This window comes from Somniosus microcephalus, chromosome 17 (assembly GCF_052327205.1).
Source record: "Somniosus microcephalus isolate GS21.2 chromosome 17, FLI_Smic_1.0, whole genome shotgun sequence".
NCBI lineage: Eukaryota > Metazoa > Chordata > Chondrichthyes > Squaliformes > Somniosidae > Somniosus > Somniosus microcephalus.
This window is the reverse complement of record NC_141003.1, coordinates 62732008-62749824: the sequence shown is the minus strand read 5'-3', so window position 1 is coordinate 62749824 and position 17817 is coordinate 62732008. Positions and strand designations below refer to the sequence as shown.

At 50.2% G+C, this 17817-nt stretch overlaps 1 protein-coding gene across 1 annotated transcript in view; it reads right to left on the bottom strand.

Moving 5' to 3' along the window:
* Positions 1-17817, bottom strand: part of LOC147105786 (uncharacterized) — a 243709-nt gene that overhangs the window by 169477 nt on the left and 56415 nt on the right. Inside the window, exon 4 of the mRNA XM_086010943.1 lies at positions 10872-11000. Coding sequence (XP_085867069.1) covers positions 10872-11000 — 129 coding nt within the window. The remainder of the gene's footprint in view (positions 1-10871; positions 11001-17817) is intronic.

Sequence of the window (17817 nt, the reverse complement as noted above, 5' to 3'; positions counted from 1 at the left end):
AGCCACACACCATCCTGACTTGGACCTGTATCACCGTTCCTTCACTGTCGCTGGGCCAAAATCCTGGAGCTCCCTGCCTAACAGCATTGTGGGTGTACCTACACCATATGGACTGCAGCGGTTCAAGAAGGCGGCTCACCACCATCTTCTCAAGGGCAATTAGGGATGGGCACTAAATGCAGGCCTAGCCAGCCAACGACGCCCACATCCCATCAATGAATAAAAAAAAACAAGGGTAGTCACTTGGGTGAAATGCTGTGTATTTTGTGGAAATGCCATCAGTTGTGTGTTTTTCATAAAAATTCTGATGGCAACTTCTGCAGTTGTGGCGTGTGTCATTTCGCGAATGGGGCTGGAGGTCCTCAAATGCCAAGAGAGGAAGGAAAAAAAGGCCTCCCATGCTTCTGGTAGCTGCCTCAGTTGAGGAAGCGCTGAGTGACGGTGGCGAGAGGGGTCTCGCAGGAGGTCACACTGGAGATGGGTGTCAGGCTCCAAACTTCCACAGCTGTGGTTATGCCTTCTAAAAGTTCCCCCAGACCTGAGACAACAAAGTCCTGCCACCTGCAAATGATGACTGATCAAATATCCTCTTTAATGTTGGACCTGCAGCTGATAGTCAGCAAGCCAATAGTGCTCACGCCAGGTTTCACAGGCGTCATCCCCACCAGGCATATTTTACGTGGGAAAAGGGTTAAACAGGCAAGGGCCTGTTAAAATGGGATTATAAAGGCCAATCAGTGCTGTTTAAGGTCCCTAAAGACCAGTCCCGCCTGTTGCAGGCGGGACTGATTCAGGTCAATCAGACACACCTCGGTTAAAATGGCGTGGAGGCGGGAACCAGGCGGGGGGTTTCGCGACCCCCAGGTTTTGTGATTTTAACCCCCCGCACACCTAAAAGCCCGCCTCACAGACCGATGAAAATCGAGGCCAATGCCTTTAGCTTTAACTTTTTTCTGTTTTCCTGATGTCACCTTAGCCACTGATGCCTTATTACCATTGTTAAGCTCTCTGTCCCTTCCTGACCCACTCTGCTTATTTTTACTCAAATCACTACTCTTCTCTACAGCCTTGACATACCAATCTTTCAGCCACGTATTTAACCTTCTAATCTGCTTGGTCCTACGCCAATTTGCATGTGGCTCAGGTAACAATCCAGAGATTATTACTGTTGAGGTTTTGTGTTTTAATTTGGACCCTAGCTCTTCAAACTCTCTCAGCAGAACCTCATTCCTAGTTCTACCTATGTTGTTGGTTCCTACATGGACCATGACAACTGGATCCTCCCCCTCCCACTCCAAGTTCTTCTCCAGCCGCGAGGAGATATTCTTAACCCTGGCACCGAGCAGGCAACACAGCCTTCAGAAGTCCTGGTCGCGGCTGCAGAGAACAGTATCTATCCCCCTGACTATACTGTCCCCTAGCACTAGAACATTCCTTTTCATCCCACCCCCATTTGAATGGCCTCCTGTACCACAATGCCATTGTCAGTTGGCTTGTCCACCTTGCAGACTTTGCCTTCATCCACACAGGCAGTAAGAACCTCATACCTGTTGGATAAGGGCAAAGGCCGAGGCACTTCCAGCACTGCACCTGGGGTCACCTTACCTGTCTGAGTCACAGTCACACCCTCCTGTCCCTATGTTAGTCTGGAGACAGAAAAGTTGAAAGGAGTTCAACTTCATTATGTCTGGCTGTGCCATCTGTAATGATATCAGCAAATAGTGATGTTATTTGCCTGTTTGATTATGATGCCTTACCAGCATGTTTGCATGTATTGATTACTTATGCCTGACCAGCAGAGGTCATGTGAGAGACAAAGAGTTGAGTTTAGTTTCAGTTTCGTTCTGGATGCATCACTAGCATGATGTCTCCTGTAAATGCTGTTAAAAGAGTTGAACAAGCTTTAGATTAAAAGACATTCTCTTTCATAAATGTCTCGTCATTGAACCCACAAAGAAATCAATACACCATCCCTGTGCTGTCAGTGAGTTAAGAATTTATTTGATTAACCAGCAGTTATTTCTACACTACAATATGAAGGGTTCATAGTGGGAGCATGTGGAAAGTGTTAAGCAAAGCTCGTGGGAATTTGAGTGGACAGATTTTGATATGGAGTAGAGCCCTGCTTAGGTGGTGATGGGTCTTTATCTGTTGTACTATCAGCTGCTTTTCATAAAATCTTTCCATGTAACTCACATCCTGTTGTAAGAGAGCCAGCCAGTTAGGGTACAAGTGACAGGCTGTGTGACTGCTGTCCCACCTGTTACTCAAACCTGGAAATTATTGAGGAAGAAATATTTGGTTTCTGTAAAGTTGCCAGTGGAGTGAGAATTTCTCCATCGATTGTTTTGCTGTTTATTGCTGCTCTTTGTTAACTTGGAATAGCTTCACGAGGGAGAATTCAGGACACTTTGCCAACTGGTGATCTTTGTAAACACACAGGCCGCACATCATCTTCTGTTTCACTGGGTGATGTGTCCGTCTCATCGAGCTGCCTGTGTTAGACTCACAGGGGGTTATTTTAACCCCTCCCCCGCCTGGCGCTAATGGTATGGCTGGCGGCAGGAGTTAAAAGAAAAAGAAAGACTTGCATTTATATAGCGCCTTTCATGACCTCAGGACGTCCCAAAGCGCTTTGCAGCCAATGAGTACTTTTGAAGTGTAGTCACTGTTGTAAGGTAGGAAACGCAGCAGCCAATTTGTACACAGCATGCTTCCACAAACAGCAATGTAATAATGACCAGATAATCTGTTTTACTGATGTTGATTGAGGAATAAATATTGGCCAGGACACCAGAAACACCTTGCTCTTCTTCAATATAGTGCCATGGGATCTTTTACGTTCACCTGAGAGAGCAGGCGGGGCTTCGGTTTAATGTTTCATCCAAACAATGGCACCTCTGACAGTGTGGCACTCCCTCAGTATTGCACTGGAGTGACAGCCTAGATCTTGGGGCTCAAGTCTGTGGTGTGGGACTTGAACCCACAACATTCAGACTCAGAGGTGAGAGTGCCACCAACTGAGCCACGACTGACCCGTTCAGATGGTGGTGAGATTTCGCACTGCATTCCTGATTCTTTCCCACCCCACCCCTGTAACTCGCCTGAAATCAGGCACCGGAAGATCACCTAGCCCAGAGGAGCGGGGGCCTAGTTTAAATAGCAAAGTTGCACCCCGATCAACGTTCCCTCTAAGCTGTGCAGCCACGCAGCTCTCTGCCTGACCAATCTGGGACCAGCTTTTTCAATGTTAAATTTTGAACATGTGCAAAACTGTGAATGGCCCGCACAGCCCCTTAATGGAGCTGCGCACCCAAAAAAAATTACGGGGAACATTGACCCCGATGATGTTATCGGAACGTGCACGCCATTTTAACCTTGGGCCCGACTATGGCCCACATGGTCACAAACACACCAGCTAAAGCTGGGAACAGCGAGGATCCTGGCCACATGAGGCCCAGTAAATCTTAGTTTTAAACTTTTACAGATTCCTTGTCGGCCTGGAGGAGCAGGAGTGCCCCTCTTTATCCGACAAGGATACCTCAAACCTCCCCAGGCGCGGGCTTCCCCCCCTCCCCCAATCGTGGACCATTTTCCCACAATTCCTTCCTTACCTTCCCGGGCTATAATACTTCGGGACAAAGAGAGAGGGAAAGTGAGACAGAGGGAGAGAGAGAGACAGAGTGAGACAGAGAGAGAGAGACAGAGTGAGACAGAGTGAGACAGAGAGAGAGAGACTGAGAGAGACTGAGAGGGAGAGACATCGAGAGACAGAGACTGAAAGGGAGAGACAGGGAGAGAGACAGAGACAGTGAGAGACAGAGACAGTGAGAGACAGAGAGAGAGAGACAGAGTGAGACAGAGAGAGGGACTGAGAGAGGGACTGAGAGACAGAGAGAGAGAGACTGAGAGGGAGAGACATCGAGAGACCGAGACTGAGAGGGAGAGACAGAGAGAGAAAGAGACTGAGAGGGAGAGACAGAGAGAGACAGACAGTGAGAGACAGAGACACCGAGAGACAGAGAGAGAGAGAGAGAGAGAGACAGAGTGAGACACAGAAAGAGACAGAGAGAGAGGGACAGAGAAACAGAGAGAGACAGAGAGTAAGAAGCAGAGAGAGAAACAGAGAGAGAGAGACTGAGAGGGAGAGACACAGAGAGACAGAGACTGAGAGGGAGTGGCAGAGAGAGATAGAGACAGTGAAAGAGAGAAAGAAAGAGACAGAGACAGAGAGAGACAGCGAGAGAGAGAGACAAAGACAGAGACACCGAGAGATAGAGACAGTGAGAGACAGAGAGAGAAAGACTGAGAGGGAGTGGCAGAGAGAGACAGAGACTGAGAGAGAGAGACAGAGACAGTGAGAGACAAAGACAGAGAGAGACAGAGACAGTAAGAGACAAAGACAGAGAGAGACAGAGACAGTGGGAGACAAAGACAGAGAGAGACAGAGACAGTAAGAGACAAAGACAGAGAGAGACAGAGACAGTAAGAGACAAAGACAGAGAGAGACAGAGACAGTGAGAGACAAAGACAGAGAGAGGCAGTGACAGTGAGAGAAAGAGAGAGAGAGACTGAGAGGGAGAGACACCGAGAGACAGAGACTGAAAGTGAACGAAAGACAGAGAGAGGGAGAGAGATAGAGGGAGAGGCAGAGAGAGACACAGAGAGAGACAGAGAGAGGGAGAGAGACAGAGAGAGAGACAAAGAGAGACAGAGAGGGAGAGAGACAGAGTGAGATAGACACAGAGAGAGAGCGAGACAGCGATCAAGAAAGAAAGATAGAGAGAGTGCCAGAGAGAGAGACAGACAGAAATAAGGAGATACAGCGAGAGACAGAGAGACAGAGATAGAGACAGAGAGCTAGAGAGACAGAGACAGAGAGGGAGACAGAGAGATAGACATAGAATGAGATAGACAGAGGGGGAGGGAGACAGAGAGACAGTGAGACAGACAGACGGACGGACAGACAGACAGTGAGAGAGAGTCAGAGAGAGGTACAGAGAGAGAAAGAGGGACAAAGGGAGGCACAGAGACAGCGAGAGAGAGAGACAGTGATAGAAATACAGAGAGACAGAGAAAGATAGAGAGGCAGAAAGATTGAGAGAGACAGTGAGAGTGTGTCAGAGTGAGAGAGAGATGGAGATAGAAAGACAGAGTGATAGAGAGACAGGAAGAGAGAAAGACAGAGAGTGAGAGACAGACTGAGAAAGTGAGACAGAGAGAGAGACAGAGGGAGAGGAGATAGAAAGAGACAAAGAGATACAGCGACAGAGAGAGAGAGACAGAGAGAGAAAGAGAGGCAGACATACATACTCTGTCACAAGATGTGCAGCAGCAGGAGGAGGAGAGGCACCGACCACCAGTGACCCAAACTGACAGAGCACATCGGAGAGCACTTCACCTAAATCATCACTCCTATCGCCAGTGTTATGTCTGACATTGGTGATAGATACTCGATTGCCTTGGCCTGAGCACATGGAGTTTGATAGTGCTGTTATCATTGTATTGTGTACAGGTATTCGATTGCTTTTGCCTGAGAGTGTCTGTGTGTGGATCAGCCATTAAAAAGCAACATGAACTGAGCTCTGCTTACGTCCTCTGGATTATCTTTGCAAACGCAACATTTGGTGACGAGGATGGCTGAAATCTCTCTTCCACCACCTCCTCCCTTCCTTGCACTACCAGGTGAGCCCCCGATCCCATGGGTTTGCTGGTTACAGTCCTTTGAAACCTACCTCATTGCTCTTGGACTAGAAACTGTGAGTACGGCTCGGAAAAAGGCACTGTTATCCCATTGCTTGGGAGCGGAGGGCCAGCGTGTTCTTGGGACATTATGCACAGCAGACTCAATTCAAACGTATGATGTGGCTGTGGCTCTGTTAAGTACACACTTCTCTGCCCCACAAAGTGCCCTCCTGCGGCGATTCATTTTAAGACAGCGTCACCAACTTCCCGGTGAGTCGGTGCATCAATACGTGGCTAATTTAAGGGGGTTAGCTAGCTCGTGCAAGTTCGGTGCGCTACAAGATGAGATGGTGCGTGATCAACTAATAGAGCACACCAACAACGTGAGAGTGCGTGAAAGACTGTTACTCGAGTCTGACGATCTGTCGTTGTCACAGACATTTAACATTGCCTTTCAAGTGGAGTCTGCAGCCGAATGTGCAGCGAAACTAGCACACACACCCAGTGATGGCGCCCTCGGCCCCGACAGCCCTGACACTGTAATGCTCGCGCGACGGCAGCAACGTGCACTACCGCAGCAACAGTGTGGAAACTGCGGATCTCGTTCACATGCTACCAGAGCGCAGAATTGCCCCACGCGTGGCCAAGCCTGTCGCAATTGTGGGAAACAAAATCACTTTGCCAAGGTCTGCCGCTCTGCACCTGTTGCTACAGATGAACACTCTCAGTCCTCAAGCAGTTGGCCTATAATTCACAACGTGAGCTCTGGGCCAGTAGTGGCTTTCAAGTCATGCATAATTAACCTGAATGATGTGTGCATCCCGGTTGTTGGATACTAGTGCCAGCGTCTCACTGCTGAATGTGGACACATTCAAACGCTTTTTCAGCTCCCTGCCACTCTCTGCGCCCTCCACTGCCCTTTGCGGGTATGGTAATTCAAAAATTGGACTAGTGGGCTCAGTCAACCTCACTGTACGCTATGGAACAAAAGTTTTGCCAGATTTTTGTTTTCATGTGGCATGCCAAGGAGCTAACCTGATGGGACTGGATCTTTTCACTGACCTGGGTTTTTCTCTCTTGGACACCGGCGGGTCTGCGATTCTGCACGTTGCCTCACCGTGGCGCCAAACATGGCCAGCACTCTTCGAGAGTCTGGGCTGCCTGACTGCCTTCACCCACCAGCCCATGGTTGACTCCACTGTTACCCCTGTCATTCAGCCACTGCGCTGCATCCCGCTTGCTCTCCGTGACGGGGTCACAGCTGACCTAAGCAGCTACTGGAAGCTGGCATCATCGAACCAGTTGATGCCTCCCCATGGGTCTCCAACCTGGTGGTCGCAACGAAAAAGTCAGGTGGTCTACGCGTCCGTGTCGATCTTCGAGCAGTGAATATGGCCGTAATCCCTGACAAATATCCACTGCCCACATCAGAGGAACTCACAGCGCAGTTCTATGGTTCCATCCTGTTCTCAAAACTGGAACTTCGACAGGGCTATCTACAGGTTCCCCTCCACCCCAGCAGCAGGGACCTCACTGCTTTTGTGACACATGCTGGCGTCTTTCGGTACACCAGGATGCCATTTGGCCTTAGCTCTGCACCCAGCTGCTTCCAAAAGGTGATGTCCTCTGTGCTCGCGGGCATTCCTGGGGTGGCCATCTACCTGGATGACATCGTCGTGCATGGGCCCTCGACCTCCACTCACGACAAACGCCTTCACAGAGTTTTCACAGCTCTAGCAAAACACAAACTCACACTGAATGGCGAAAAGTGTGTCTTTGCTGTTTCAGAGAACGAATTTGTGGGGTTTCGGTTGTCGGCTGATGGTATATCCCCACTCCAGTCAAACATGGATGCCATTCACAGCATCCCAGAACCCAGCTCTGCAGCACAGGTTGCCTCCTTCTTTGGCATGACTGGGTACTACCTGAAGTTTTTGCCCCAGTACTCAGCCACCACAGCCCCACTGCGCCAGCTCCTGCGAAAGGATGAGCCCTGGGTGTGGTCACAAGCCTGTATGGAAGCTGTTCACCTCCTCAAATCGCAGCACACGTCGCCTCCAGTTTTGGCTCACTTTGACGTCGCCAGCCCCACCCTCGTCACCTGCGACGCGTCCGCTGCAGCTGTGGGGGTGGTGTTATCGCAGATACAGAATGGAGTGGAGAAACCAATCGCCTTTGCCACCCGAGCCCTTACCCCACTGAACAGAAGTATTCAGTAGGCGAGCGTGAGGCGCTGGCATGCATCTGGGCATGTGAGTGGTGGCACCTGTACACGTATGGCCATGCCTTCACCCTGCGAACCGATGACCAGGCTCTCACTGCCCTGCTGTCGACATCCGGCACGGGCCACAGACCACTGCGTCTACACCGCTGGTCTGACCGCCTCCGCCAATACAATTTCAGTCTCCAGTTCACACCAGGACGTGACAATGTTGTTGCAGATCAGCTCTCCCGCACTGTCTCTGCCCCAGCCCCACTCGTCGGGTCTGACCATGTGGAACAGGATATCGTCCAGATGCTGCACACGCCTCTCCAAACCACAGTCTCTCTCCAGGAGCTCAAAGAGGCCTCTGAACAGGATCCGGCCCTCTCCCAGCTGTGCACCTTCATCAGAGATGGCTGGCCTCGCAAGGTGCCTGAGGAACTGTCTGCCTACTCCAGAGTTAAAGACGAGCTCTCCTGCTGGAATGACTCCTGTGTTGCACGTGGGCTCTGCACTGTGGTCCCAAGTGCACTTCGTGCGCGTGTTTTATCCATGGCGCATGAGGGCCACTTGGGCATAGTGAAGCTCAAACAACGATGCCGAGACCTAGTGTGGTGGCCGGGTATCGACAGGGAAATCGAGGCCCTGGTCAAGGACTGTGCAGCCTGCCTTGTAAGTGGCAAGACTGGCCACCAAGCTCCTCCACCCCTGCAACCCCTTGCCTGGCCCTCTCAGCCCTGGGAGCACCTGCAGCTGGACGTCTGCGGGGAGATCCATGGTGTCCCCCACCATCAACGGTTCCTAGTGGTGACCTATGACCTGCACTCAAAATGGCCAGAGGTCACTGCCGTGGGCTCCGTCACCTCTCGGGTCATCATTGATATCCTTGAGTCCCTCTTCTCCCGCTGGGGGCATCCAAAGGCCATCACCACAGACAATGGCCCCCAAATGGTCTCTTCGGAACTCTCCTCTTACCTTGAGAGCAAGGGCATCCATCACAGTACTACCACCCCAAGTCAAATGGGGGGGTGGAGCGTTTTAACCAGACACTGAAAAATGGCCTGAGAGCACACCTATCCCAGGGGTGTGCATTTGACAAGGCCCTCCTCCACACACTGCTGCACTACAGAGCCTCCCAGCATTCCACTACAGGGGTCTCACCCGCATCCCTCATGCTAGGCCGTGAGCTCATGCTGCCCCTTGGCAGGCTCTGCCCCTCGCTAGCTCAGAGCCCCGCTCCACCGGCTCAAGCCACAGTCGCTAGACAGCAGGAGAAGATGAAACTCCGCTTCGACCAGTCGAAGAGGGTCAAGGCGCCCAACATCTCAGTCTCCGATTGGGTCAGAGTCCGCAGGCCTCACCGCAACAATAAGATGGCATCATTCTGGTCCTCCCCTCTCCAAATCAGCCGCCAACTTGGACCAGCCACTTTCTGCCTCACTGACGGCTCTCGGTGGCATGCCAGCCGCCTTCGGAAGGTGCCAGCACCCCCAATGCGGGATTATATGGATCTAATCCCCAAGCCTTACCTACAGAGTGGCGGGATGCACATGTGGCTCAGCCAGCCAACCCTCAAGCAGATATTGTGCCTCAGCCTGCTCCTACCAGTCCCCACTTCGGCCTGCTCTTCACCAGTCCGCACCTCGGCCTGTTCATACACGTTCTCGCCCTGGTCACCTACAGGACTTTGTCACCACATTTCATGTTTGAAATTCTGTGAGGGGGGAGGAAATGTTATGTCTGACATTGGTGATAGGTATTCGATTGCCTTGGCCTGAGCACATGGAGTTTGATAGTGCTGTTATCATTGTATTGTGTACAGGTATTCGATTGCTTTTGCCTGAGAGTGTCTGTGTGTGGATCAGCCATTAAAAAGCAACATGAACTGAGCTCTGCTTACGTCCTCTGGATTATCTTTGCAAACGCAACAGCCAGTACACCAACAATCCCACAGGCCTTATCACCACCGTCCTTACTATCAGCATCCGATTGCCTTCATTCAGTCCAGCTTCATGGGTCTTGAAATCACTTCACTACAAATATAAACACCAACACCAAATCCAGACAAAAAACTAATTTATCAAACAAATATAGTCCCAGTGTATGTTATCCTCAGCAGGAATGATGACAATTCACCCTTGTTCAAGCCATTAATGCCAGTCTTGTGTGCTCGATTACCTATCCTAGGCTCCTACAAAGTGTTTCCCCAGTGTCTACCCCGTGGGAGGTGGGAGGCTGCTGAGCTTCCATTGAGGACACTTCAGATGGCCATGGTGGGTGACCTCAAGCAACTCTGGGCCGAGAGAGCCCGGCTGCAGATAGCAGCATCTTGATGTGGGCTGGGTCAGTCTGGCCCAGCTGGCTGTGTGGCACTATCAAGGGCACCAATGGAGTGAGTGATGGAGAGGCAGCCATGCCCTGAGAGAGCACAGCAAGTACTTCTCCCATGGAGCCAAAGCCACTCTTCTGGGGCTGGGCCTCAGCACTCCTACGGTTCTGTGCGAGAGCAGAGTGCAGGACTGACGTGATGCCCTGGAAGCCCATGACAATACTAGCTCTCAATGCCAAGGTGGCAGCTGTCTGAGCTTCCATGGCAGCTGGAGAGCTGACAGGAGAGGCTCCATGGCAGGGTCGCCACTGTGGTGTTGATGGAGCTGACCACTCAATCCATGCTGGACAGAATATCTCCATGCTCAGTGCAAAGCTTTGACACAAGTTGGCGCTGGACTCCTCCATGCTCTGTAACATTGTGCTCAAACTCACTGGCAGGCTGCCCAGTGACCCCAGCATTTGCTGGTAGGGGCCCAGCTGCCTTCTTCGGTAAGCTGGGCCCTCAAAGTCAGAATCTGAGTTCTCTGCAGTAGAGCTAGTATGCAATCTCTTCTCTAGTGAGCTGGCATCTGTGGCAGCCTACCCACCTGCCCTAGCTCCTGTGCAATTGTGCCCGGTGAGTCACTACATGCAGATACCTCCTCTAACGTACCTTCTAAAGTGCGCGTGGTGCCAATACCTGAGCTGGTGCTTGTGAGAGTCAGATTGATTGAAGGTCCATCTTCAGGAAGACTGAGCTCCTCTTCCACCACTGGGACAGAGGCTTCCACATATTCAGCTCCTGAAATGAAACAGAGGGACAAGTGTTAGCTTGTGGTGTGAAGGGAGAGAGATAGAGAGACAGAGAGAGAGGGACAGACAGATAGAGAAAGAGCGAAAGGGACATAGAGAGGCAGACAGAAAGAGTGAGACAGAAAGTGACAGACAGAGAGAGACAAATAGAGACAGACAGAGAATGCCAGAGAGACAGAGAGATGGAGAGTGACAGAGAGAGTGAGAATAAAGAGAGACAAACAAACAGAGAGAGACAGAGAGACAACCGACCAATAGAAGCCCGATTCCAGCCAAGACTCCTCTGCTCAGAACTGAGTATCTGTAAAAGTCATGCAGGTAAGTGAGAGGGGCAGTTGGGGACTGGAAAATGATAGAAGTGTCTCAGTGTCTTCATCTATCCAGCCTTCACCTACATTCTACATCTGGGACAACTTGAGCCTGGGACTGTGATCCCGTTCCTGTCAACCATAGGTGCATTTGGTTTCAATTATATCGAACGCCAACCACCACAGATCTTCAAGAATCGACACAGCCAGAATTGAAGAGGGCTCAGGGGGACAGAGTATTTTGTGCTGCTTGTCTCTGATGATCAATGCTTTTCCGACAAGCCTCCTACTAAGCTGAGCAGTTGTGTCCTTTCTCTCCCTGCAACTGTACTTAGATGATCTCAGTAACCGAGGGATTAGCTTGGACCTTTTCTCCGATGGCCAGTGAGTGCTGGAGATGAGACTTCCACCTTTCACTGAGGGAAGGGTTTTCGAATGGGCCCTAATCCAGGGATCCCCTGAAATGTGAAAATAAATGAATGAATACACAATGAGCTCCCGATGGTTCACTGGATTTGGGCACTGAGTCGCTGAACTATCCGAGCCAGGCAGGTGTCAGCGTCCATTCCGGGTTTGATCTAAATTAGCTGATCTCAGTGTAGCTTTAAGGAGGCTACACTTGGCCTCAGAGCCTCTGGGATAGGGAGGCAGAAATAAGCCAGCGTTTCTGCGGCTCCTCATTATCCAACATTCCTTCAAGAAGTACAAGTGTATATGGACGTTTCTGAACCTCAGCGACTGCCTCACTTCTCCACTGGGCCTTCCCTGGTCAGCCTGACTGACAAGAGACACAACCCAAAGGGAGGACAGGCTGGGATCCGGTTGTGACCACAGTGTAAACCCCCCATGAAGAATAGCCTGCCGGCACACTTTGTCTTGAATCAAACATACAAATGGCCAGAATTATATGGAAAGAAATGTAATCCGAGACACTACCCAAACCATGAGGGGAAAGGACAGTATTGTAACCCCCTTAGACCCAGTCCCTGGGGTATGAGGACAGTATTGTAACTCTATGTAGTCCCCAGTCCCTGGGGTATGAGGACAGTATTGTAACTCTATGTAGTCCCCAGTCCCTGGGGTGAAAGGACAGTATTGTAACTCTATGTAGTCCCCAGTCCCTGGGGTGTGAGGACAGTATTGTAACTCTATGTAGTCCCCAGTCCCTGGGGTATGAGGACAGTATTGTAACTCTATGTAGTCCCCAGTCCCTGGGGTGTGAGGACAGTATTGTAACTCTATGTAGTCCCCAGTCCCTGGGGTATGAGGACAGTTTTGTAACTCTATGTAGTCCCCAGTCCCTGGGGTGTGAGGACAGTATTGTAACTGTATGTAGTCCCCAGTCCCTGGGGTGTGAGGACAGTATTGTAACTCTATGTAGTCCCCAGTCCCTGGGGTGTGAGGACAGTATTGTAACTCTATGTAGTCCCCAGTCCCTGGGGTGTGAGGACAGTATTGTAACTCTATGTAGTCCCCAGTCCCTGGGGTGTGAGGACAGTATTGTAACTCTATGTAGTCCCCAGTCCCTGGGGTGTGAGGACAGTATTGTAACTCTATGTAGTCCCCAGTCCCTGGGGTGTGAGGACAGTATTGTAACTCTATGTAGTCCCCAGTCCCTGGGGTATGAGGACAGTATTGTAACTCTATGTAGTCCCCAGTCCCTGGGGTGTGAGGACAGTATTGTAACTCTATGTAGTCCCCAGTCCCTGGGGTGTGAGGACAGTATTGTAACTCTATGTAGTCCCCAGTCCCTGGGGTGTGAGGACAGTATTGTAACTCTATGTAGTCCCCAGTCCCTGGGGTGTGAGGACAGTATTGTAACTCTATGTAGTCCCCAGTCCCTGGGGTGTGAGGACAGTATTGTAACTCGATGTAGTCCCCAGTCCCTGGGGTGTGAGGACAGTATTGTAACTCTATGTAGTCCCCAGTCCCTGGGGTGTGAGGACAGTATTGTAACTCTATGTAGTCCCCAGTCCCTGGGGTATGAGGACAGTATTGTAACTCTATGTAGTCCCCAGTCCCTGGGGTGTGAGGACAGTATTGTAACTCTATGTAGTCCCCAGTCCCTGGGGTGTGAGGACAGTATTGTAACTCTATGTAGTCCCCAGTCCCTGGGGTGTGAGGACAGTATTGTAACTCTATGTAGTCCCCAGTCCCTGGGGTGAAAGGACAGTATTGGATATGCAGAAATTTCCTCCAATTAAATATTGGGAAGACCAAAACGATTGTCTTCAGTCCCCGCCACAAACTTCGTTCCCTAGCCACCGACTCCATCCCTCTCCCTGGCACTGTCTGAGGCTGAACCAGACTCTCCAAAACCTTGCATTCCTATTTGACTGGGCTGAGCTTCTGACCCCATATCCTCTCCGTTACCAAGACCACTGACTTATCCCTCCTCGATATCGCCCATCCTCTGGTTCACCGCATCTGCTGCTGAATCCCTCATCCATGCCTTTGTTACCTTCAGACTCAACTGCTCCAATGCTCTCCAGGCCGGCCTCCCACCTTGCACCCTCTGTAAACTTGAGATTACCAAATCTCTGCTGCCCGTATCCTAACTCACACCAAGCCCATTCACCCAGCACCTCTGTTGTTGTTGTGCTACATTGGCATCCGGTCTGGCAATGACTCAATTTTAAAATTCTCATCCTTGTGTTGAAATCACTCCATGGCCTCGCCTCTCCCTATCGCTGTAACCTCCTCCAGCCCTACATCCCTCCGTGATCTCTGCGCTCCTCCAATTCTGGCCACTTGCGCATGCCCGATTGCCTTCACCCCACCATTTTTGTTCCCCCCCAAAAAAAACCATTGACAGCCGTGCCTTCAGCTGCCTTGGCCCTAATCTCTGGAATTCCCTTCCGAAACCTCTCCACATCTCAACAACTCTCTCCTCCTTTAAGATGCTCCTTAAAACCTACTTCTTTGATCAAGCTTTTGGTCACCTGCCCTAATATTTCCTTATGTGGCTCGGTGTCAAATTTTGTTTGATAATTGTTCCTGTGAAGTTCCTTGGGTCATTTTACTGCATTAATGGCACTATATAAATGCCAGTTGTTGTTGTTGTATTGTATCCCCATGTAGTACCTAGTCCCTGGGGGCTGTGGGGGTCGGGGGGAGGACTGGACTGTAACATTAGGTAGTACCCAGGCCCTGTCAGAGATTTTCAATCTGACCCGGTCTGGATTTAATCCTGAGGCTATCGAACACTTTCTCACAATGTCCTCCAGTCATCAGGTTCTAGCTGGAGAGTGGAGGCCTTTCAGTGGCTTGGAATGAAATGAGCTTCTGACCACATATCCTCGCCATAACTGGGACCGCCTATTTCCACCTCTGTAACATCGCCCAACTTGGCCACTGTCTCAGCTCATCTGCTGCTGGAACCCTCACCCATTCCTTTGTTACCTCTAGACTTGAATATTCCAACGCACTCTTGGCTGGCCTCCCACGTTCTACCCTATGTAACTTTGAGGTCAGGCAAACTCTGCTGCCAGTGTCCTAAACGTCACCAAGTCCTGTTCACCCATCATCCCTGTGCTCGTTGACCTACATTGGCTCTCGGTTAAGCAACGCCTCGATTTTAAAAGGCTCATCCTTCTTTTCAAATCCCTCCAGGGGTTCGCCCCACTCCCTATCTCCAGCCTTGTAGGTTGCAGCACTTCAAGTGCATATCCAAGTACTTTTTAAATGTGATTAAGGTTTCTGCCTCTGTCACCCTTTCATGCAGTGAGTTCCAGACCGCACCCCACCCCCTTTTTCACTCTCTGGTGAAAAACGTTCTCCTCAACTCCCCTCTAATCCTTCTATTAGTTACCTTAAATCTATGCCCCCTGGCTATTGACCTCTCTGCTAAGGGAAATAGGTCCTTCCTATCCACTTTATCTGGGCCCCTCATAATTTTATACACCACAATCAAGTCTCCCCTCAACCTCCTCTGTTCCGAAGAAAACAACCCCAGCCTATTCAATAGCTTTTCCTCATAGGTAAAATTCTCCAGTCCTGGCAAGAACCTCATAAATCTCCTCTGTACCCTCTCTAGTGCAATCACGTCTTTCCTGTAATTTGGTGACCAAAACTGTACACAGTACTCAAGCTGTGGCCTAACTAGTGTTTTGTACAGTTCAAGCATAACCACCCTGCTCTTATGCCTCAGCTAATAAAGGGATAAAGGAAAGTATCCCGTATCCCTTCTTAACCACCTTATTTACCTATCCTGCTACCTTCAGGGATTTGTGGACATGCACTCCAAGGTCCCTCTGTTCCTCTACATTTCTCAGTATCCGAACATTTATTGGGCCAGAACTTCAGGTCCCCACGGGTGAGTATGCGCTGGGTACTCACGCGTAGGCCCAACGAAAGTGCCGGTTTTGTGCATGCACTGTTCCCTTAAAGGAAGGGGTTCACAGGCCGAATACGTGCGCCGGAGAGGCAGCGCGTACACCTGAAACTTCCGTTTTTTTTTGCAGGTTTCTCTGGAAGGATAAGTCTCCAGGAGCTACGCTTTTAAAAAGCAGTCGCAAGGCCTGATTTTAACAAGGTAAGTGGTGAATTAAGTAAAATTAAAACACTTTTTCCACAGGTTTATTATATTTAAGTACTTTAAAGAAAGGTAAGTTTATTTTTAGCCCCGTTAGAAACTGTAATTAATTTTTTCAAAATTTAAATTATTGTTTAAAATAGTTATTTTATGTAATTTATAGTTATTTTAAAAATGTGATTTAAAATAAAATGTATTTGAAGTTTTAGTTATGTTTTGGGGCTGAACTGTATTCATAGTCCAACTCCGGCATCTCCACACCATGTCTTTCACTCTGCCAACGCATTTCACACTTCATTTAGAGCCATTGTCTGTTTCTTTACCTATCCTATTACTATCTCGTCTCACCTTGAATATATCTTAATGTCTCTTCTTTCATCCCCTCCCCCATTTCCCAGCCCCCAAAATGCCTTTTGTTTCATTTCCTGCCTTTTCTCTCAGTTCTGTAGAAGGGTTTCGACCCGAAACGTTGACTCTATTTCCCTCTCCACGGATGTTGCCTGGCCTGCTGTGTTTTTCCAGCATTTTCTATTCTTATACGTTATCCTCCTTCTCACATCCCACTTCCTCCTCATCACACAATCTCCTGATTTACAAGCTGCAGATGGTGTAAGCATGCACCTCTTCTTTTCCCCCCTTCCCCTCACCACAACCTTATCCTTGGGCCTTTCTCCTTTCAGATAGCCAAGAAATTCAATCTGCACAGCCAATGGTGCAAGAGGAAGAGGGAGAGGAGAGTGATGAAGATGAAGAAGAAACACCGTCACTCGATCTGACAGTCGCAGCCACCAGCTCAGATACTGGCACTGCGCAGACATTAGAGGGTAGCTTAGAGGCTGGATCGTCACGTGGTGAGTCACCGGGCATGAGTGGGCTGCAGCCAGGGCAGAGGGAAAGGCCAGTGTAGGTGCAAGCACCCCGGAGAGTGTGGTGGCACACGAGTACTGCTCCAGAGGACTCGGATGAGCACTTGGATGGGGCGGCCTACAAACGAACGTTGAAGGGTATGCACAATGAAATGCTTGGCGCATTGGCAGGCCTGTCAGAATGCCTGAATGCAATGTCAAAGAGCATGGAGGAGTCCAGCACCAGGGCCTTGCACAGGGATTTGCGCAGAGCTTGGATCCCTTCTGTTAGATCCGGGACTCTGAGGATATACTGTTATTCAATGATTGCACGTGTAGTGTATGTAACCGTCTACCTTTAAGAGACTATTGTATGTAACCGTTCACCTTTAAGAGAACTATTTTAGGTGTGGCACTACTTGTTTGGCTTCTGTATACGGTAATACCAACGGTGACCACACCGGTATATAAGTGCTGTGGCATGATTTATAGGGCAGATTCGCCCTGACCTTCGAATAGTAAAGTCCTGTTGTATGTTACTCCTGAAGTCTGTGTCGTAATTAACTGCACAACCCACAGACTTTACAGTGGCGACGAGTCCGATCGTACCCTGCGGCAACAATATTTTCAAAGCAACGAAAGAGCGTCGAAAAGAGGCAACCGCCCTCGTCATTCGGCTGGGTGAAAACTCAAGGCTGCAGCAATAGAAAGGAGGAAGACTTTAGCGACAAAAACTTCCATCAGCAACAGGCACTGACTGTCCCTTCTGCCACGGTGACTGTGAGTAAGGGAAAGTGAAAAGAATAGCCGGAGGATAAGGGCTGGGCACTCGACCACGGTCGAGGGGGAAAAGGAGCTGGACAAAAAGTCGGGTCCAACGGCGTCGTGAGAGACCGCGACCGGCGGGAAAAGCCGGGCGGTGACCGAAGCCACGAAGCGCTGCAACCGGGAGCGTAGGCGCGGGAAGAGAGAAACTCAGCCGCAGCCGGGGAGAGAAGCACCGGACTGCGAGAGGGCTGGGAGGCGCGATTGGGGTCCGAGCGAGCGGGAGAGGCTGAGCCGACCAAGAGAGACTGCGCGAGAGCCAGTCCAGCGGCTGAACTGTCCTCCGTCAACGGG